General features: G+C 39.5%; 1 protein-coding gene across 2 annotated transcripts in view; it reads left to right on the plus strand.

The window, feature by feature from the left end:
- stim2b (stromal interaction molecule 2b) overlaps nucleotides 1-18,476 on the plus strand; it is a 45,427-nt gene that overhangs the window by 23,401 nt on the left and 3,550 nt on the right. For both annotated transcript variants that reach the window (XM_032499241.1, XM_032499240.1), the window contains exons 2-9: nucleotides 2,897-3,027; nucleotides 11,632-11,743; nucleotides 13,779-13,890; nucleotides 15,753-15,868; nucleotides 16,049-16,226; nucleotides 16,389-16,566; nucleotides 16,991-17,152; nucleotides 18,330-18,430. In XM_032499241.1, coding sequence (XP_032355132.1) covers nucleotides 2,897-3,027; nucleotides 11,632-11,743; nucleotides 13,779-13,890; nucleotides 15,753-15,868; nucleotides 16,049-16,226; nucleotides 16,389-16,566; nucleotides 16,991-17,152; nucleotides 18,330-18,430 — 1,090 coding nt within the window. The remainder of the gene's footprint in view (nucleotides 1-2,896; nucleotides 3,028-11,631; nucleotides 11,744-13,778; nucleotides 13,891-15,752; nucleotides 15,869-16,048; nucleotides 16,227-16,388; nucleotides 16,567-16,990; nucleotides 17,153-18,329; nucleotides 18,431-18,476) is intronic.

Consider the following 18,476-nt stretch of genomic DNA (forward strand, 5'->3'; position numbering starts at 1 on the left):
GTGTGTGTGTGTGTGCATGCAGTTAAATAGATAAGCATGAAATGCAAACAGGCTTGCACTGACAAGCTAAGCAAATGTATAATGTAACTTGTTCTCAAGCATCAAGTGCAGAGGTTGACAAACCCTGCTAAAATAAGTTGGATCTGAGTCTCATGTTCATAATCTTTTATGTCACTGTAAGATCAACGTTTGCATTTTTGTAGTGCACAGTGTTTACAGAAAGTATGGTGTTTGCGCTTATACACCAGCCATTTTGATAGAGATCAGTGTGGTCATAACAGGAAGTGGTTGGTGATTTTCTAATTGCAGCAGCTTAGTCAAAACACAAGTTAAATATTTAGTTCAGTGCCACACACATCATGTTGACAGGGGGAGATTTTTAAAGCCACTGTGGTTTCATCTAGTCTAACTAACCTACTGTATCCCTTTACACAAAAACAAGTGATCACTGTGTTATCCAACCTCTGGCACTGTATCGATGTGAGGCTCTGTCCAGGTGCGGCCCCTTGCCAACGCTGGTTTCCTTATTTGACATGGACATCCTCCCCAGTGTCCTCTCCTCCAAACTTAGCCCAGGCACACGTCCAATCATATGTCTCCTTTTGCTTCTTCTGCAGATTGCAAAGTGGCAACTCCATAACTAACATGTCAAGTCTTGTTTCAGTAAACAGATCCTACATAAAAACCCACAGAAAGTTCCACATGGTCGCCTATTCACTATACTGTACATGCTTATGGATAAACTTATTCAATTTAATATTATAATTTTTTTTTACATGCATCTAAAATAGTCAGGACTTGTTTGCAACTTTCTTTTCAGTAAGTCTATTGTTATGTACTTTTCAAATATAAAAGGAATAGTTTGATATGCCTACAGTTCTTTACATACATTTTAGTCTGTTTGTGTAACCAGGAGGCGATTAACCTAGCTTAGCATAAAGACTGAAACAGGTAAACAGCTAGCCTGGATTAGTTTTAACTGTTAAAAAAACAGTAACTCATTGTTTTACTTTTGCTCTTGTATGGGTTAAACGACCAAGATATAACGTATTAATAAGTGAGCTTTAGAAGACCGGGTGGCCATTTTTTTAAACGTATAGACAGAGCCACGCTAGCAGTTTACCCCTGTTTATAGTTTTTATGCTAAGCTAAGGTTACTGGCGCTAGCTTCATATTTACCATACAGACACAAGATTTCTATTAATCTGTATATTTCCCCAAAATGTCAAACTTTTAAACTGATCGTTGACAGCATGAGATTATCTTTACATTTTCTGCATTTTTCTTTTTGTGCATTCAGAAAATGTACGAAGCATTTGTAGTATTTTGATTTCTTTGAGTTTGTGCAGTTGTATATTATGTATCCAGAAGCGTTTTGACACTACAACGCAATTTGTCTCTTTGTTTACATTTTTGGCATTTTCTGTTGGCTTTTCTATTGTCCAGATAGCTCCTCTGAATGAAAAAAAACTTCTCATTGCCAAAGCCTGATCCATGTGTTTGGGTGTGTGTTGCTATCTAATTGTTATTTAGGTGTTGTGTCTCCCTCTCCTACTTTGTGGCTTCGTGGCTGTTCTATCTGTCTCTCTGTGTGTGTTTTGTGGCTCCATTGAGACGGTTTGGCACCTGGCCAGCTCACTGTCCATGGCTTGGAACACTGAAAGTAATGGGCTCATTTTACCCAGCGGGACTGAAGGGGGACTGAATAAAAACAAGAGGGGGATGCCTTGGGACGCCGCAGGAATGACAACAGGACACGCGTGTCCAGCAGGAGTACTGAGTGGACTTCTGACTTGAAAAGATGTTTTATTATTTGTCAGCATTTGAAATAGTAGTGATAACAGTCACAGCTTTAATCACCTTAATCGGATGCACAAAAACACTGTCTTTACAAATTAAACATTCAAAGAGTTAATAGGTTCAAGTGCAGGCCCTTGTGAGATAGTAGACAGTGAATATGTTTTGCACACTTGATTTGGAGCTACAGTTTCAGAGGAATATGACTGGCAGGAGCAGTGATTTAAAACTCCTTAGTCTTTGTTTCAAAACACACAAAGAAGTGGCATGGTTTTGAATAAATGCCTGGAGGGCAGGTGTGGTCACCCCTTAGAGGCGGGTCAAGCAAAGTTAGCACAAATTGCCTGTAAGAATTACACAGAGGAGGAAAACAAGTCCTCCACTATTCTCCTATGTTATTTGTGTTTGTGTGTGTATGTTAATATTTTTTAAAGCAACACTAGATAACGTTTTTGTAACGTAAAATAATGCCTTAAAATAACTTCAAATAATAAAATGCAGCTCTCTACTGGCTTAAACCGCACTATGCAAGTTTGCCAGATCAGGTAGCGGATCTGTAGTTCAAATGAGACATGATGGGACAATACTGCTTCCAACCTGTAGGGGGACAAAAGCGGGAAAAGTTCTCTAGTGTTTCTTTAAGATGTTTCTTTCTGCTTTTGCTGTTTAAGATACCTGGCATTTTAATGCCATTAAAACTTTTTTAAATTTTTATTATTGATTCATTTGCAGATAGATTTTTTTAATTAATTGATTTATAGTTTTGAATTTTGTCTCTAAAACACCTGAAAACTGTGACCATTTGTCCATCACATTTCTTTATATTCATGCTACAAAATATGTGCAAAACACAACCTCATGAAACTACAGTGGATGCTTGATTATCCTTTGCTGTTTTAAGTTGGCTGGTACCATCTTGGATGCAGCTACATGTAGTTTACATGCAGCAAAATGACACAACAACGGGGAAGTAATATAATTGCTTTTCTGTTTGTTTCTGACACAATTGGACATGGAAATGTAATCTTTGTGCTTTGTGCTGCTTGGTAGGCTTCACCCGACCCTTTACCTCTGACCTAAACCTTTTTGTCCCCTCTAGACCCCTGTGGCATAGTGATGCCGCCATGCATGGGCGAGGACGACCGCTTCAGTCTGGAGGCGCTGCGGCACATCCACAAACAGCTGGACGACGACAATGATGGGGGAATTGAGGTCAACGAGAGTGTGGAGGTGAGCTTTGTGAATTTACATTTTGGATTTGCAGTGTCAATGTGACACTCAGGTTCAGCGACCCGCCTGAAGACTTGTGACAAAAGTCACCTTTAACCTTGGCACCCGGGATGTAAACAACCTTTGGGACAGGGGGGTCAGGACCACCTGGAGGGGCAAAACCTGTGCAAATGTCATAATTAATCATTATATTTATCGTTTAAGGTATGGACAAGAAGATGTAAGAAAATGTTGCTTGGCACCGCCCAAGACAACTGTGATTGGTTTAAAGAAATGTGAATATACCAGAGCTATGTTTTTCTCTCATCCTGGAATGCTGTGTGGACTAGCCAGATTCTCCTCTACAGCGATGTAGAGCTAAGTCAGGCAATGCAAGACTACTTAGGCTGTGATTGTCATATTTTGGATATTTGGCCACAATCACAGGATACCAGTATTTTCTAGGACATTAGGTTAACCAAACCAAAGTGCTTTTTGAATGTCTTAGTGTTAAAACCAGAATACGTGTCTGTCACTTTTGAAAGTGGATGAGTACATACAAATGAATATTTTGTTACCAGTATGACACAGCTTGTGGCAGTGTGTCAGGCTTTGCAATGCATAACTAATATCATGAGACAAATACCTTCACTTGAGATTTTGTGCTTTTCAGATAAACCTAAAGCACTTAAAAAAACGATAAACTTGTAAAATCTTGTGTGTGTGTGTGTGTGTGTGTGTGTGTGTGTGTGTGTGTGTGTGTGTGTGTGTGTGTGGCTATGTTGGCAGTAATCACGGCGGCTGTGGCTCGTGGTAGAGCGGTTGCCTGCCAATCGGAAGGTTGGTGGTTTGATCCCTGCCCCTGCAGTCATTGTCGAAGTGTCCTTGGGCAAGACACTGAACCCCGAGTTGCCCCCGGGGCTGCGCATCAGAGTGTGAGTGTGTATGAATGTATATCTGATGAGCAGGTGGCACCTTGTACGGCAGCCCCGGCCACAGTGTATGAATGTGTGTGAATGGTGAATGTTTCCTGTAGATGTAAAAGCGCTTTGAGCAGTTGTTAAGACTGGAAAAGCGCTATATAAATACAGCACATTTACATTTTACTGGTGTTTGAAACAGTTATACCCTACAGACCTTCTCTGGCCCCTCAGTAAAGAGCTGGCCACTGTATCAGTCATGTCTAAAGACCCCTGAGGGCTGCAATGTTAGCATTAGGCCCTAGCCCACATGAGTGTGATCTGCAACTGTGCATACATATATTACTAATGCCTGTATTTACTGTACTGTATAGGAGTGTTTTACACATTGCCCCCTACTCTGTTTTTATCCTTTGTCTTTATATGGGCAATAAGCCTTGTCTGTTTCTTTCCAGCAGTTGTTTTAGGCCGCTGCTCATTACTGAGAATTTCAAGGCTACTTTTATGGGCTCCGGTGGCGGACGGAAGGGCTGTCTGGGTTGTAATAAAGTTGCATTAAGGGCAGCCATTTAACTTGTCACTTAACAATTGACTTAAAACTTCATGCAGCTTTAAATCAAATAAATCTCAACTGAAATTATTTTCAAGGCTTTCTCACCTAAATGATGTCAAATGAATTTTTTGGAAAATGTCAGAAGGTCAGGTTTAGTTTAACTGGAGTTTGATTCTGGATTCGCTCCTTCTGTCTACATGCCGAACCCTAAAATGTGTTCGCATATGGGGCAAAACAAATGTACTAATTTACTGTCGGTTTCATTGCAATGCCTGTCTTTTCCTGGCAGCGATGACTTGAAAGCAGTGACACAGTTTTTGGAGGAAGTGTGGGGTCATCACCCCCCTCACCCCTTTGCCACCTGGTTGAAACCCCACACTCAGCCAACAAAGATCTCACTGGCACCTCTTGCCTTTCCCTGCTCTTATTCCTCCCCCCCTCACACCTTTATCCCAACAATTGAGAGGATGACTAAGATAAGAGGATGCATATATTTTTAATGTGGTCATGATATTCAGTTTTTCATGACACACATTTCAGAGATTCTTATGCTGATGGTAAAGATGACATGAGGTCAGTGGTGATATATGGTGACAATGACACCAGCATGTTAACCAGTAAAGGAAATGACATATACTGGTAAATATTTTACACAAAATATAAGAAAAAGCCTGTCTTTAAAGTCTGATTTAATGGAAGATGAAAAAAAAAACACATTGGCATGTTGTGCTAACGCAACGCCCTTAGTCGAGGTCTTAACTGGAAGATTTGATTTGCCATAGAGAAGTCTAATTCAGTTAACATGAGCAGTTTCTTTTTGCAATGTAATCTAGAAAGTAATAGAAAGTGGCCTTATCAGTGAGTTACCTGGTAGCACAGAAGCGTAAAGTTTGTTTTACCATTACAAGTTCTCTGTAACTTAACAACAATCAGTGTTGCCAAGTTACAGGGAAACGAACCCTCACAGACATATTAACATCCATGTTTCACAGGTTATATCATCAAACACAGATAAATCATACACGCAGATCTTTTAGAGGTTGCTGAGTCATTGTTACAAGGTTCACTGGTCACCACAGCATCTAGCATTTACCTGTAGCATGTAACCACGGTTCTCAATCATATACAATTATACACTGACTTTGATTGCTATTAACAACTTCACCATTGGGTTGTGTGGTTAGTTGTAATGGAACACCCACACAAAAAGAGTACCCATTAATGTGTACTTAGTGGTAAAAAATACGTTAACTACAGTATTCACTGATATGTCACATCCCAGAGTTATCAGTCAGTACTTTGCACAAAAAAGGCTTTGGCTGCTTTTGAAGTTAGTATTTGGAGTGTTCTTGCAGAACACAAATAGCTCTCTAATGAAGCAAACAACAATAGATTTAGTCAGACTCAGGCAAGGTTGATTTTTAGTTACACCTAGCAATTTTACCAGCATTGCCATGCACTCTCATGATGATATACGATAGTTGAAATTGAAGTTGGGCCCGTGTCTCAGATCAAAACGGTAAAATCTTTCTCTCCTGCCTGTGTGCATTAGCCTAAATAAATACAAACCAGAAGCTTGGACCTCTTGGCGACGTGTATTTATAGTCTCAAAAGGAATCACTTTTTTTTTTTTACTTCCAATGGCATCTGTAACTTGACTACTGTGGAAGAATTCAATTGGGAATCAAATACGGCTGAAATCCTGTTGAACATAATCCTGCCGCTAATTAATCTCTGAGTCTGGGCGTCGCCTTGGGTTTTTGATTGACGCCCAAAGGTCTGTTGCCGAGCATAGTCACCGAGGACAGCAGGTGCACGTCCTCTCCTCTGCGTGCTGCCCGTCTGCCAAGAAGGCGCTCAGCTGGATCGGGTTCTACCACTTTGAAATTGCAAGATCCCAACCCATGTTACAACAGGGGGCGATGGCACTGCTTCTCTGTGCTGTGTGTACTTTATTAGTTCTTGACAGGCCATGCATAACAACTTGGTGGAAAAATTAGGCTTGCATGCAAGTTCTACATCTGTGTGAGCCTACTGTACATATAACTCATTTGTGTTTAGTCGGGTATGAACAGAAGAAACTTGAGGAGGTTAATTGGCCGTCTAGGTGGTATCTATAGAAAGGCGGTTCAAGATGGAGTTTGTTGACTTGTCTGGGAACTTTTATGTATTTATGACATACTGCTTTGAATGGGACAGAGAGCTTGTGCATTAAAGGGTTGGTTCAATCAAGTTACACGGAAAACACGTTTCTTTTTCTCTAAAAGCCCTGACACACCACCACGCAGGCGGTCGGCTGTTGGTGGACCTGTGGGGCCATCGGTAAACGTCTGTCGCCCTAGTTCTTGCTTTGTGTCCCACGCGCTAGTTGACCCTCACTGGCTTTTTTTGTCAGATTAGACATTTGGAATTGGCGTAAAGTGTTACAGCTTTTTGTAATTTAGACCTTCTAAAGTGATAAAGCACAGACATTGATTGTGTTTTTTATTCATCTCGAATAAACAGTATGTTGTAATAGAAAAAAATGAAACAAAAACACAAACAGACAAAGCACCATCCACCAAAGAAAAAAAAAGATTAGTTCGAAAAGGAGCAGACGGAAGCATTATGCTTATATAGTCCTGCCTTTACTTCACAATATTATACTATTACAGATGAATCAAATAGATAAGATATGCATATATACAGTCTACAAAATTGTAGGTCATATAACACTTAAAACTTACAACAACATACAACTATTCACTTACATTTACATATTCAGGTCTCCTCTTTTCTGTATTGGTCAAGTATTGTTTTCTTTAATATATTTTTGAACTGTATACCATTAGGGTTCTGTTTGATTTCGTTGTTCAGTCCATTCTACAAGGTCACCCTACAAACTGAAATACACGTCTCTCACACATCTGCCTCTCTGAACCTCCTAAAATCAGGAGTTGATTTTGTATCAGGTAGTTTTAAATGTGTAAAAACAGAACACATGTTATGCAAAGACACCCACTTAGATCTTGGGCAAAGTAACAAAGGCTTCACTGAACAGCACGAGGAAGATCTTATCACAAATAAGTCTGCCCAGCTGTCATGTGTGATAAATCAGTTGTGCTCCAAGTAGTTCACATGTTGCATAAATCATAACACAGCATATTTTTGTCCTAAATTTATAACAGATTGTTAATAATTAATCAATCTAAAAACCGACTGCCTGCAGTTTCACAGGGTTTGATTAATGTTGAGGTGTGTTTTTGAGTAAAAGAAAGTAATTTCCTGTTCATGATGGATGTAATAACTTTCAGTAAATTAGATGAGTAGATGTGGACAGATGGACTGATGCGGTAGAAATCAAGGGTGAATAGAGTCACATTCAACTGTTGGAGAGAGCAGAGGCTCATGGGAAGAGTCTTGAACTCAGCCAGCTCCCCGCAATCTGGAATCGGAAACAAATATGGCTTTGTTTGCTGCTGTGTGTGTCTGACCATGTGTCATACACTGACTGTGCTAGGCCTCTGTCTGTGTAATATATGTGTACGTATTATTGTCTTTTCAGGACTGACTGTTGGTCCTGACTATTGTCACTCTGTCTCTGTCATACAGTGTAAACACAATCTTGAACCACTTTACCCGTTTTTCTTACAGGAATTTCTTCTTCTTCATTTCAGTAGGCTACACACCATGGCCATATTTATCACAGCTATCAAATTATCTAAACTCTTAGCCACAGAGGCCACAAGGCTCCCAGACAAAGACCTATCTTTCCATGTGCGGCTCACCACATATTTAACGACTCCATAAAGCATCACAAAGCTTTCTTTGACCATATGCAAAGCTGCTTCGCCAGTCTGCCCGCAATTAGTTTTATAATAAGACATCATTACTTGAACTAATTACATTCACTTTGAATACTCTCAGTATTTTTTAGGTAAAGTAATCTGTCTTTAACAAGTGCAACAAGTGTACTTAGATCATTTGTACCTTATCTGTTACACAGTAAGTCTTTAAGTCATCAGTTGGTGGATTTCAAACAAGAAAACCTATGTAGTACCAATTAACACATGTCTGGACGTGTGTTATTTACCAAATTCACCCCAGTTAACTTGAGATGAGATGACAAATGTTATAATATCTGAGAATAAAATGAAGACCTTGAAATAATTAACAAATATGCATACAAAGACATTTCTAACTTTTTGCAAAATAATAGGCTTCTTTAATGGCCATAAAGAGACATTTTCATTCATCAAGCCTGTTCTATTCTTGTTCATGTGCTCAGGCAAAGTTTGCATCTTTGCCAACAGCTCTTAATTTCTCATAAAGTACAGTGAGCATTAGAGGCTTTGCAAGACATTTGTTTGGACTGGTATTGCCCACATTGTGGTCCCTGCAATGACTCAGCAGTTGGTTCCTTTAGTTGGTTCCTGGCTTTACGTCAGTGAGAAAACTCATTTGCATTTGTATTGAGTAAAAAGAAGGAGAAAACACTGTGCAATGTTTTCAGGCCTCTCAGAGTATTTTGTTGATCACTGATGTAGTAAAAGAGCTTTTCAGACCCTAAAAAAACCTTTTGACGTGGGTGAACACAGGGTACAACTAAAGAGTTGCTATAGGATTATTTTAGGTCAGTCAGTCTACCTACGATGTTCCAAACTAAAATATATAAACAACTATTGTATGGATTAGCATGGAACTTAGCAAAGACATTCCTGTCCCACTCATAAATTTGGTGATCTCTTAACTTTTCACTCATCAGGACGCAATTTCAATTTGACCAATACTTTGGTTTATGACAAAATTCCGGCTTGTGTGAATTGGTAAATGTTAGCATGCTAACATGCTAAACTAAACTGGTGAACATGGCATCAGCATGTTGGCATTGTCAAGCAGCGCTGTGCCTAAGTACAGTGCAGTTTTGAGAGAAAAAAAATAAAAACTACAGATTTTTTTTTTTGTTCACTAAATTGTCACAAACACGCAATAGTCTCCCACCCAAAGAAACAATTTGATATAGCGATTCAAAAGGTTTTGTTGTGGACCCAGGTTCCGTATGAATTGCCTTGCACCTACAGTATATGTTCACATGACTGGCTATAAAAGGGCACATAGGGTTGAATGCGTGCTCCAGTATCATACGTCACACACCAGGTTTGTTTGCTGATAAAAAAACACTTTACATCTCCGGTTGGCACTCCCTTATGCCCCAACCTGGAGATTCTGATTCAGCCAAATGCAGGAAGAGGTCTCGTGGCATGGTCCAGGCATCAGTTATACCAACATTGAACTAGCACACACAGTACATTTTCACCCTTTTACAATGTCCAGTAATCATTTTTGATGTAATATACGCCAGACATTGTGTTCACAAAGCACTGGGTGCACAGGTTTTTCTTCACTCTGACAACTTAGGTATAACCCCTCCGCCTCTCTTGAACATGTGTTGAGTATGTGAGTGCATGTGCCAGAAGTGAAAATTACAGAGGACATTTTCAAACACTTCTTGATCACAGCGAGATTTGTTTTTTAGTGCGTTCAGTGCTCCAAACATTTGTTGTCTCTCAGTTCCAGACTGCTATTATGTATTCAATGTCATACTCACAGCTCTCCTTTCAGACTCTCTGCACATAGCATTGATGTGTGAACATACTGGTGGATTTTGAAAATTGACATGTATGTCATGATGAATGCAGTTGTCCAAGAAGTATCTGTCATTGCTTTTAGGGCTTTTTCAAAGGGATTTGGTCTAGTCAAGCATTTATGATAACGTCTGTCTTATTGCAGTCACATGACGTCTTTCCAGCTGTGTTGGAATGTGGTTGTGCTGATCTATCAAGTCAGATGTGAAACTCATTGATATGTAGCTATTGTCATTCACGACGATGTGAAATGTCAAAACACCCTTAGCTGCAGCTGCACCAGTCACTTTTACATGATTTAAACTACTAAAGTCTCTCTATGTTGCTGATGAGTTTTCTCCTCTAACAGCTCTGAGTTTGTAACACCTTTTTGTTTGCTGCTGAGTCTGACGTGAACAGGCAGCACATTCTAGCACTACATACAGCACATTCAGCTCCCCACTGATCACAGCTAAGGTTGAAAACTCAGGAACTTTCAATTCCTCTGTAAACTTACACTTTTGCTTAGGCATCTTAACTAGTGATTCTACCAGCCAAGCTCTTCTCTATGTGTCCCTTAGCAACATATGTATTAGATTTTTGCGAGCAACTTCAGCACAGTTTATCTACCCATAGTCCATGGAATAAACACACATATTTCGGTAGGTTTAATATAGGTATTAAGACATTTTTAGGAATTTTGTTGGATCAATAATTTAGGCTTTCAAAAGAGTTTGTTCGAATAAAAGGAGGTCAATTTAAGGAATAGTTTAACATTTATGGGAATAGGCCTGTTTGCTTTACTTGTTAATTTAAGGGGGACTTGTAGAGGTAATAGCTTGTTTTATTTACTCACAGAAACACACTTGAAGGTGAAGTCAGGTCATAGAAGGTTGTGCTGACACACAATAATACTCTGAGAGCTGAATGTTACATTGGTGTCTGTCCTAAAGCGGTTAAATCTACACCTAAAGCGTACACATTCACATCCTTTCCCTTGTTGTTAACGCTGCTGCTGTTCTGGCAGTTCTTTTGTGGGTTTGATTGCTATGGCTTTGTCTGTAGGGGCAATTAGTTCTGAACTACCAAAGGACGACAACCGGAAACGCACACACATTTACACACAGGTGGAAATGGTGCCTCCGTCATAGGTCTTTTTCTCTTTTCAAAGTCAGTCCCTAAATGGAAGAAAGGAGAGTGTAAAAAAGTGTGTGTGTGTGTGTGTGTGTGTGTGTGTGTGTGTGTGTGTGTGTGTGTGTGTGTGTGTGTGTGTGTGTGCGTGTGTGCGTGTGTGCGTGTGTGCGTGTGTGCGTGTGTGTGTGTGTGTGTGAAATCCAAAGCCAGACTTTTTGGCAAAGCTTATCCTCTACAGCTCTCTGTCAAAACCACACATGGACATACACAGACAAGCCCAGCCGTCTGCATCTCCCCCAGAGTTCTTAGGATAAAAACACTTATTTTAAAATGCTGCAAACCAACAAAACAAATATGTTTTGTGATGTTGCTGTAAAGCCTAGAAAACTCAATTTGATCTCTCTTTATTTTCTAGTTTATAATAGAAGATATGAAGCAGCAGCAAACCAATAAACACAGCAACCTGCACCGTGAAGACCAGCACATCACTGTGGAGGAGCTGTGGAAGGGCTGGAAGACGTCTGAAGGTAAAGCAAGAGAAGTAGAATAGACTTTACTGTCATTACACAAGCTTGTGTAAAACAAAATTGGCCTTGCCGTACTTAAATATAAAAGTGCAAAGTAATAAATACACAAATAAATACTCTAACAGAGTACTGTTGTGCACAAGAAATCCCAGTCAATCATTTTATAAACAAGCATTTTAAAAGCATGTAAACAGTATTGCACGGGTTGTATTATTGCACATATGTTTGATTTTGTTTAGTTCAATGATGGCTCTTGGATTAAAAACTGTCCAAGTGTCTCTGCCCCAAGGTCACTAACACAAATGCTTCTACATTTTCTTTCCTACATACATAATGATACAAGAGAAATTAAAAATTATAAAGAATAATAAACATACATAAAATTCAAAGTAAATTCCCAGTACCCCAATTACAAGTTTTGTTTGATGGGTGAATCATTTATTCACAGTCCCATCTTACCTTCCCCAGGCTGCATAAAGAGCAGGGGACACACATTACTGTATACATATACCAGATGATATGTCAGGTGTGGTTTCAAATAAGTAATGCGCAAGGTAAGTCATCGTCTTGATATGGTCGTTTCGTAGGCCATTTTATTTGACGATCCCTTTAGAAGGATCCTTGTCAGCACCGAAAGTGACTTACAAATTCTCTAAAACCTCAACTGAACTTTTGCTTCAAGGGCTGCAGGAGAACGTCAACAGTGACGTACACTCAAGGGCATATTTCTCCGCAGTGTAACAGAATAATTTAGTGAAAAGTTTAAGCCAGCAGACGGTCATTTATGGTTAAGGGCTTATTTATTCAAGCAAACCAGCTGTGATTCTGAGTAAATGATAATTCAGTTACTGCTGTTATTATAAATATTAGAACGCTTGTTGCAAGTGCTTTTTAGTTTTAGTTTTGCCCAAACAAACTTTTCCTGTTTGAATTTCAGATGGGGACAGTATTTGACCCAAAGTCCCCTTCTTCTTTTTTTTAACACAAACTGTTTGTTTTTCACTCTGATAAAGTCGAGCTATCACGACTCGAGCTAAAGTGGTTTTGGAACAAGTTTTTAACGAGCGCTATGGCTTCCTTAGCATTTGAAATAAATACACACACTGGTGCTATATAAACACTTGATGTTTTTCTGTCTTCAGATGTTTTTCCTTGTACATTTTTTTAATCAGGTGTTGCTCAAGCAACTCAAGGGGATATACTTGAATGAAAGGAACAAAGTTGGATAAATCAAATGGGAAGTTTATTAAGGAAAATAAAAGAATGGGAATTGGGAATGGGTGACTTCATTGGGAGCCTGAAACAAAGAACTACGCTCAGCTACACAGACACTACATTGGTGAAAACATCAGGTTTTTATCATCTTTAATGGCTCGCACTCATTTGCTGGTTTTAGAATAATGCTGGTACAAAATGTATATCAGTGATCAAATGTAAGTGCAAATTTTAATGTACTTTACTTGAGTATTTTATGCAATTTACTCCTACTCCGCTACATTGGGCATGTTGTACTTTCCATTCCACAGAATTTATTTGATTACTTAGGTACTTCTTACCAAAGAGGGATTCCCCTCTAAAGGTCTCAGATGGTTTCATTTGAATTGCTGTTCAAAGCGGTAATACTTGACAATATTTAATTAAAGCAACAATTAAAGAAAGCCCCCAAAACAAGTATAAATTTGTTGCATATTGTTTATGACCTTTGTAGGGGGTCCAACCCCTAGATTGGGAACCAATGGATAAAACCGCCTAATGGTACATAAAGTAGTTAAAACTAGTTTCACCTTGACCAGATACAACATTCCGCTTAAGCAATGATGCATTTATTAACGTACTTAATGATAAAAAATAGAATGTATCAGTCACAAGGACTTTTACTTGTTTTATTGGTACTTTGACTGATGTAAATGACATTATTATTTCTTCCACCACTACTTATTCTTAACTGTCTGTTACTCTGTGAGTTGCTCTTGATGAAATGCTTGACATCAAAGTAATGATGTTAATTGTTTCCCTTTTCTGTCTCCTGATTCAGTCCACAACTGGACCGTGGATCACACAGTGCAGTGGCTGAAGGAGTCGGTGGAACTGCCGCAGTATGAACAGCACTTCCGGGACTTCCGGGTCACAGGGAACACTTTACCTCGGTTTGTAATTATAATAACAATACATTTTTTTTGTAACACATTTGAAATTTAAGCAAATCTCAAAGTGCTACATAGAAATGCTAAGGAGAAAAAAAATATTACAACTAAAAGAAACAACAAAAGGACAAGGAAAGGGGTAAGAAATCAGCCAAAAGCTCTGCTGAAAAGGTGGGTTTTAAAGCCTCCACAGTCTGTGGTGTCCTCAGGTGGTCAGAGAGAGCATTCCACAGACTGGGAGGAGCGGAGCAAAATGCCTGATCGCCCATAGTATGAAGCTTGGTCCTGGGGGGTTTCAGGAGATGTGCTGAATCAGAGCGGAGGGAACGTGTGGAGGTTTGTGGGGCGAGAAGATGCCTTTGTGGAATTGAGACATCCATCAAGATGGCGCCCGGAGATCAATTTCCGGGTCACAGGCAGGAGGACAGAAGAAAAGAGGAGGCGCGAAATAGAGACATCGGAAGAGTCTAATGTCTTACTCACTTCATCATTTACAGGAGCAGTGCATTCCTGTTCTCCTTCAGTGATGCTGATAATAAGATAACTATTCATTATAATTGTTCTGCATTTTAATTCCAGATCTTACAAGTGCTTCATGTCATTTCTTTGCCTCTAAATGAGATGTTTTGCTTCGCTGTTGGGGAGCAGTGGACTGTGTTTATGAGCAGCAACACTATTATGATCTCTGTTACAATACCCAAAGGCACCTTCAGTTTTCATTACTCTGTTTAATGCTGCCCACTGCTGGTCATAAAAGGCAACACATGGGGAAAAAGACAGGTAGATTGCTCACCTCAGTGTCTTTGTTCCTCTATTGTTGTAGTAGAAGAGGTTTCTTACTGCTGGTAGACATTTTATTTTCAAGGCCAGATCACTTGTCGTCACATTGCAATCTGTAAATGTTTTATTTTTTTCCCTGAGTCATGTGCTTGACTTTTCCTGCCCGCTGTATTCTAATGTCTTAGTTAAGTCTTTCAAATCTTGCAGAATGTTCCCAACATTCCTTGTAAAGATGTTGAAATTGTTAACAAAGTAATCTCAGTGCCGACATCACAGAAGAAAGTCAGACGTTGGTGGGACACTTGTGGAATGTGACTCGCTGCAAACTGCATGCACGGCATGAGTAGACAGAGGGGTGGGCGGTGGGGTTATTGAGGGGTTTCATGTTACGCCACAGGGCCCATTGGCGCTGACTCATGAAGTGATGTCAGAGCAAGGGGGTACAGTTTCCACAGGCTGCCATGTTGTCTGAGCCTTTAAGATGGTGTTGGTGGTACATAAAGTAAAGAATTTATTCTTATACTGTATAACTCATTCAATCACGGAACCTTTTATAGAATAGAAATTATGCAACGAAATTGAAGCAATGACCATACTCTTGCAATTCCAAAAGTGTTTGCTCTTTAACCACCCGTCCAATTTCAGCATCAGAAAACACTTTTTCTCTAGTGTTCAAATTCTTTTAGTGTCGAAACAGACTGGCATCAGGTCTTTTTTAGCTGCACCTTCTACAAATCAGATCACTCGCCTCGTTAATACCCTAAAAAATTGGAAGAAATTTCAGTAGGCTTAGTAAGTACTCCCCTAAAACTGCAACACTGTAATCATCATATAAATACTGATACATTGGTATTACTGACATGAGTTACTATAACGTTTAACACCATCCACATTGTTTATCATTACATAAGGTTACAACCATGCGCTAAAGTTAAAAGAAATTCTGTCACACATAAAAAAAGGCTAAGGAGTTTCAGACAAATAGGACAAATCTAATGCACACTGTACACTAAATTGGTCAAATCTGACTGTGTAGGAAGTCACTCAGTATTCAATGCATATTTTTCTTTTTCTCCATATTTCAGAATAGCGGCAAATGAACCGTCGTTTATGTCAATGCAGTTGAAGATATTAGACCAGCGGCATAAACAAAAACTAAACCTAAAGGCACTAGATGCAGTGCTTTTTGGCCCTCCTCTCCGTAAGTATGCAATGTATTTTTAAAACCAAAAACATATCATCATTAGACCATTGCTATTCATGAATAACAATGTGGACATTTGTTGTGCCCATACTCTCAGTTTTTGAAGCCAGAACAATTACATGAAACAGCATTTGTTAAAAACCACTTGTCGTTTCCCGTTCCTCTGTCCCTCCGCAGGTCCACAACATAACTTGATGAAAGACTTTGTCCTGATGGTTTCCATAGTGATTGGTGTCGGGGGCTGCTGGTTTGCCTATGTGCAGAACAAGTGCAGCAAGGTACATATTTCTCAGATGATGAAGGATCTGGAGAGCCTGCAAAATGCTGAGCAAAGCCTTTTAGACCTGCAGAGCCGGTAAGAGAACCAAATATTTCAGATGTGCACATATGTTATAAGATAGGGAAGGAAATGGAGGTTAGATTTTCATTTCCTTAGTTTCTCTACCCTGTGTAGAAATTCTGCGTCTTAACATTTGACCACTGTAAATCTACATGTCTCTTTCCTCTCATCTCCCAGGCTGGAAAAGGCTCAGGAAGAGAACCGGACGGTGGCCGTAGAGAAGCAGAACCTCGAGCAGAAGATGAGGGATGAGATCACTGGGGCTAAAACGGAGGCTCACAGGCTTCGAGAGCTGCGAGAGGGCGCTGAATGTGAACTCAGCCGGCTCAAATATGCTGAGGAAGAGCTAGTACAGGTAGGGCTTCCTAGGCTGCTTATTGCTTCTAAATGCCTCTGGGAAAACAGATAAAATGCGCCGCATTAAAATGCACCATACCTCCATATTCAACTGAAATGGCCAATACATTCACTGTATATCAATGTAAATGTATTCATTACTGCTGCTAGAATACCTTGAAATAAAAAGATACATTTCATGTTATTATTGTTAAATTCCTCAAAATACCTCCTTTGCATAACCACAAGATGTTTCCATTTCTCATCACATAAATAATACAGCAGCTATTGTATATGTCAGAGAGAGTTTCTCTCTGTAATGAGTTCTCAACTCGCAGACGAGCCAGGGTTGGACACATTTTAAATTTGACCCCACTGAGCATTTGCTCAATGATGTCGTAGGAGAATTTAACCCGTCCCTGGACGCTGTTGCTCCTGTGTAGGTGCGAAAGGCCCTAAAGCGAGCAGAGAAGGAGATGCATTCAGAGCGCTCGGTGCCTGAAGCTCTCCAGAAGTGGCTCCAGCTCACACACGAGGTGGAGGTTCAATACTACAACATCAAGAAACAGAATGCTGAGTTTCAGCTGTGCATCGCCAAAGACGAGGTAACTTCATTTATTTATTTATTATAACAGGATTATAAAGCAGGTAGGGTTGGTTAGCAGTGTTTTACACATGACACAAGGTGTTAAGCTTCATGTGATGTGTGATGTTCAGCATGCTCATGGAAATTACCAAGTGAAAAGAGCTTGAGCAGAGAATTTTACTGTATTTAAATTGTGGAAGGACTTTATTTGATTTCAGGTACTTTGTGAATGTTAATAAAATTGTGTGAAATTGAAAAAGATCACCTTCCCTTAGGTTTGACTTTTCTAAGACACATATCCATAGCTGTAAGAGACTTTTATGTCCTGGGTGTTGACTGGCAGGAGACAACTTAATATAAAAAGCTGCCGAAATCAGACCCTACCCTCATCGCTTTCACAAACTAAAGTACCCAAAGCGGTGCCTTGCTCATCTCTTTTTGTCTCCACATGGTAACAGAGCACTGAATCATGTTTATTGACACTATCAAGTGCTGGGCTGCAGGGAGAGCTCGCCACATTAGTCTGCTCTCTCATAGACAGCCAGTATTGTTTAAAAGCAGTGTAATCGCAGTGAAAGTAGTGTAAAAATATTACTAGCTTAATATTTTGGCTGTTCAACTGAAGAGTGAGGTGGTTCCAGTCTTCAGCTGAACAACTAAAATGGAGAAATGGAGAATGTGAATTTCAAGCCATTGGATTCATTTCTGAGTATGATTTCAAACTTATATTATTTCTAACAGTTAAAAATAAGCATGATAAACATAACTATGTTTTCATCTGGCATTAACAGCAGAATTAATATAATCAATGGTTCCATTTTTCAAATTAGTTTTTTTTAATGTGGCCAGATTAAATGTATTTATCTTACTTTCTTTCCAAACTCGATTAACTTGGACTGCAAATTCACATCAAACCTCCAAGTTGGGCTGGACTAAAAACAGATTGCTTTTTTGATTAATGAGTTGACATCAGCCACGTTCCTGTTGAAGAGCTGTTTACAAACCTGAGCGCCTCATTAGTCTGGGTTACGGAACAATTCTTTGGGGCCATGCCCGGCTTTTCCACCTGGTTATAGATGCAGATTCCATTTCATACAAAAACAACAGTATCACAAGCCCTTAAAAAACTTTTATAATTGAATTACATCTGACTAATTATAATACGTAAATGTTTTGTGTTTTTTTTTTTTGAATAGGCAGAGAAAATAAAAAAGAAAAGAGGTTCTGTGTTCGGAACCCTTCACGTAGCCCACAGCTCATCGCTGGATGAGGTGGACCACAAGATACTAGAAGCAAAGTAAGAAACAGACACACACACACACACACACACACACACACACACA

Source organism: Etheostoma spectabile, chromosome 19 (assembly GCF_008692095.1).
Source record: "Etheostoma spectabile isolate EspeVRDwgs_2016 chromosome 19, UIUC_Espe_1.0, whole genome shotgun sequence".
Classification (NCBI taxonomy): domain Eukaryota; kingdom Metazoa; phylum Chordata; class Actinopteri; order Perciformes; family Percidae; genus Etheostoma; species Etheostoma spectabile.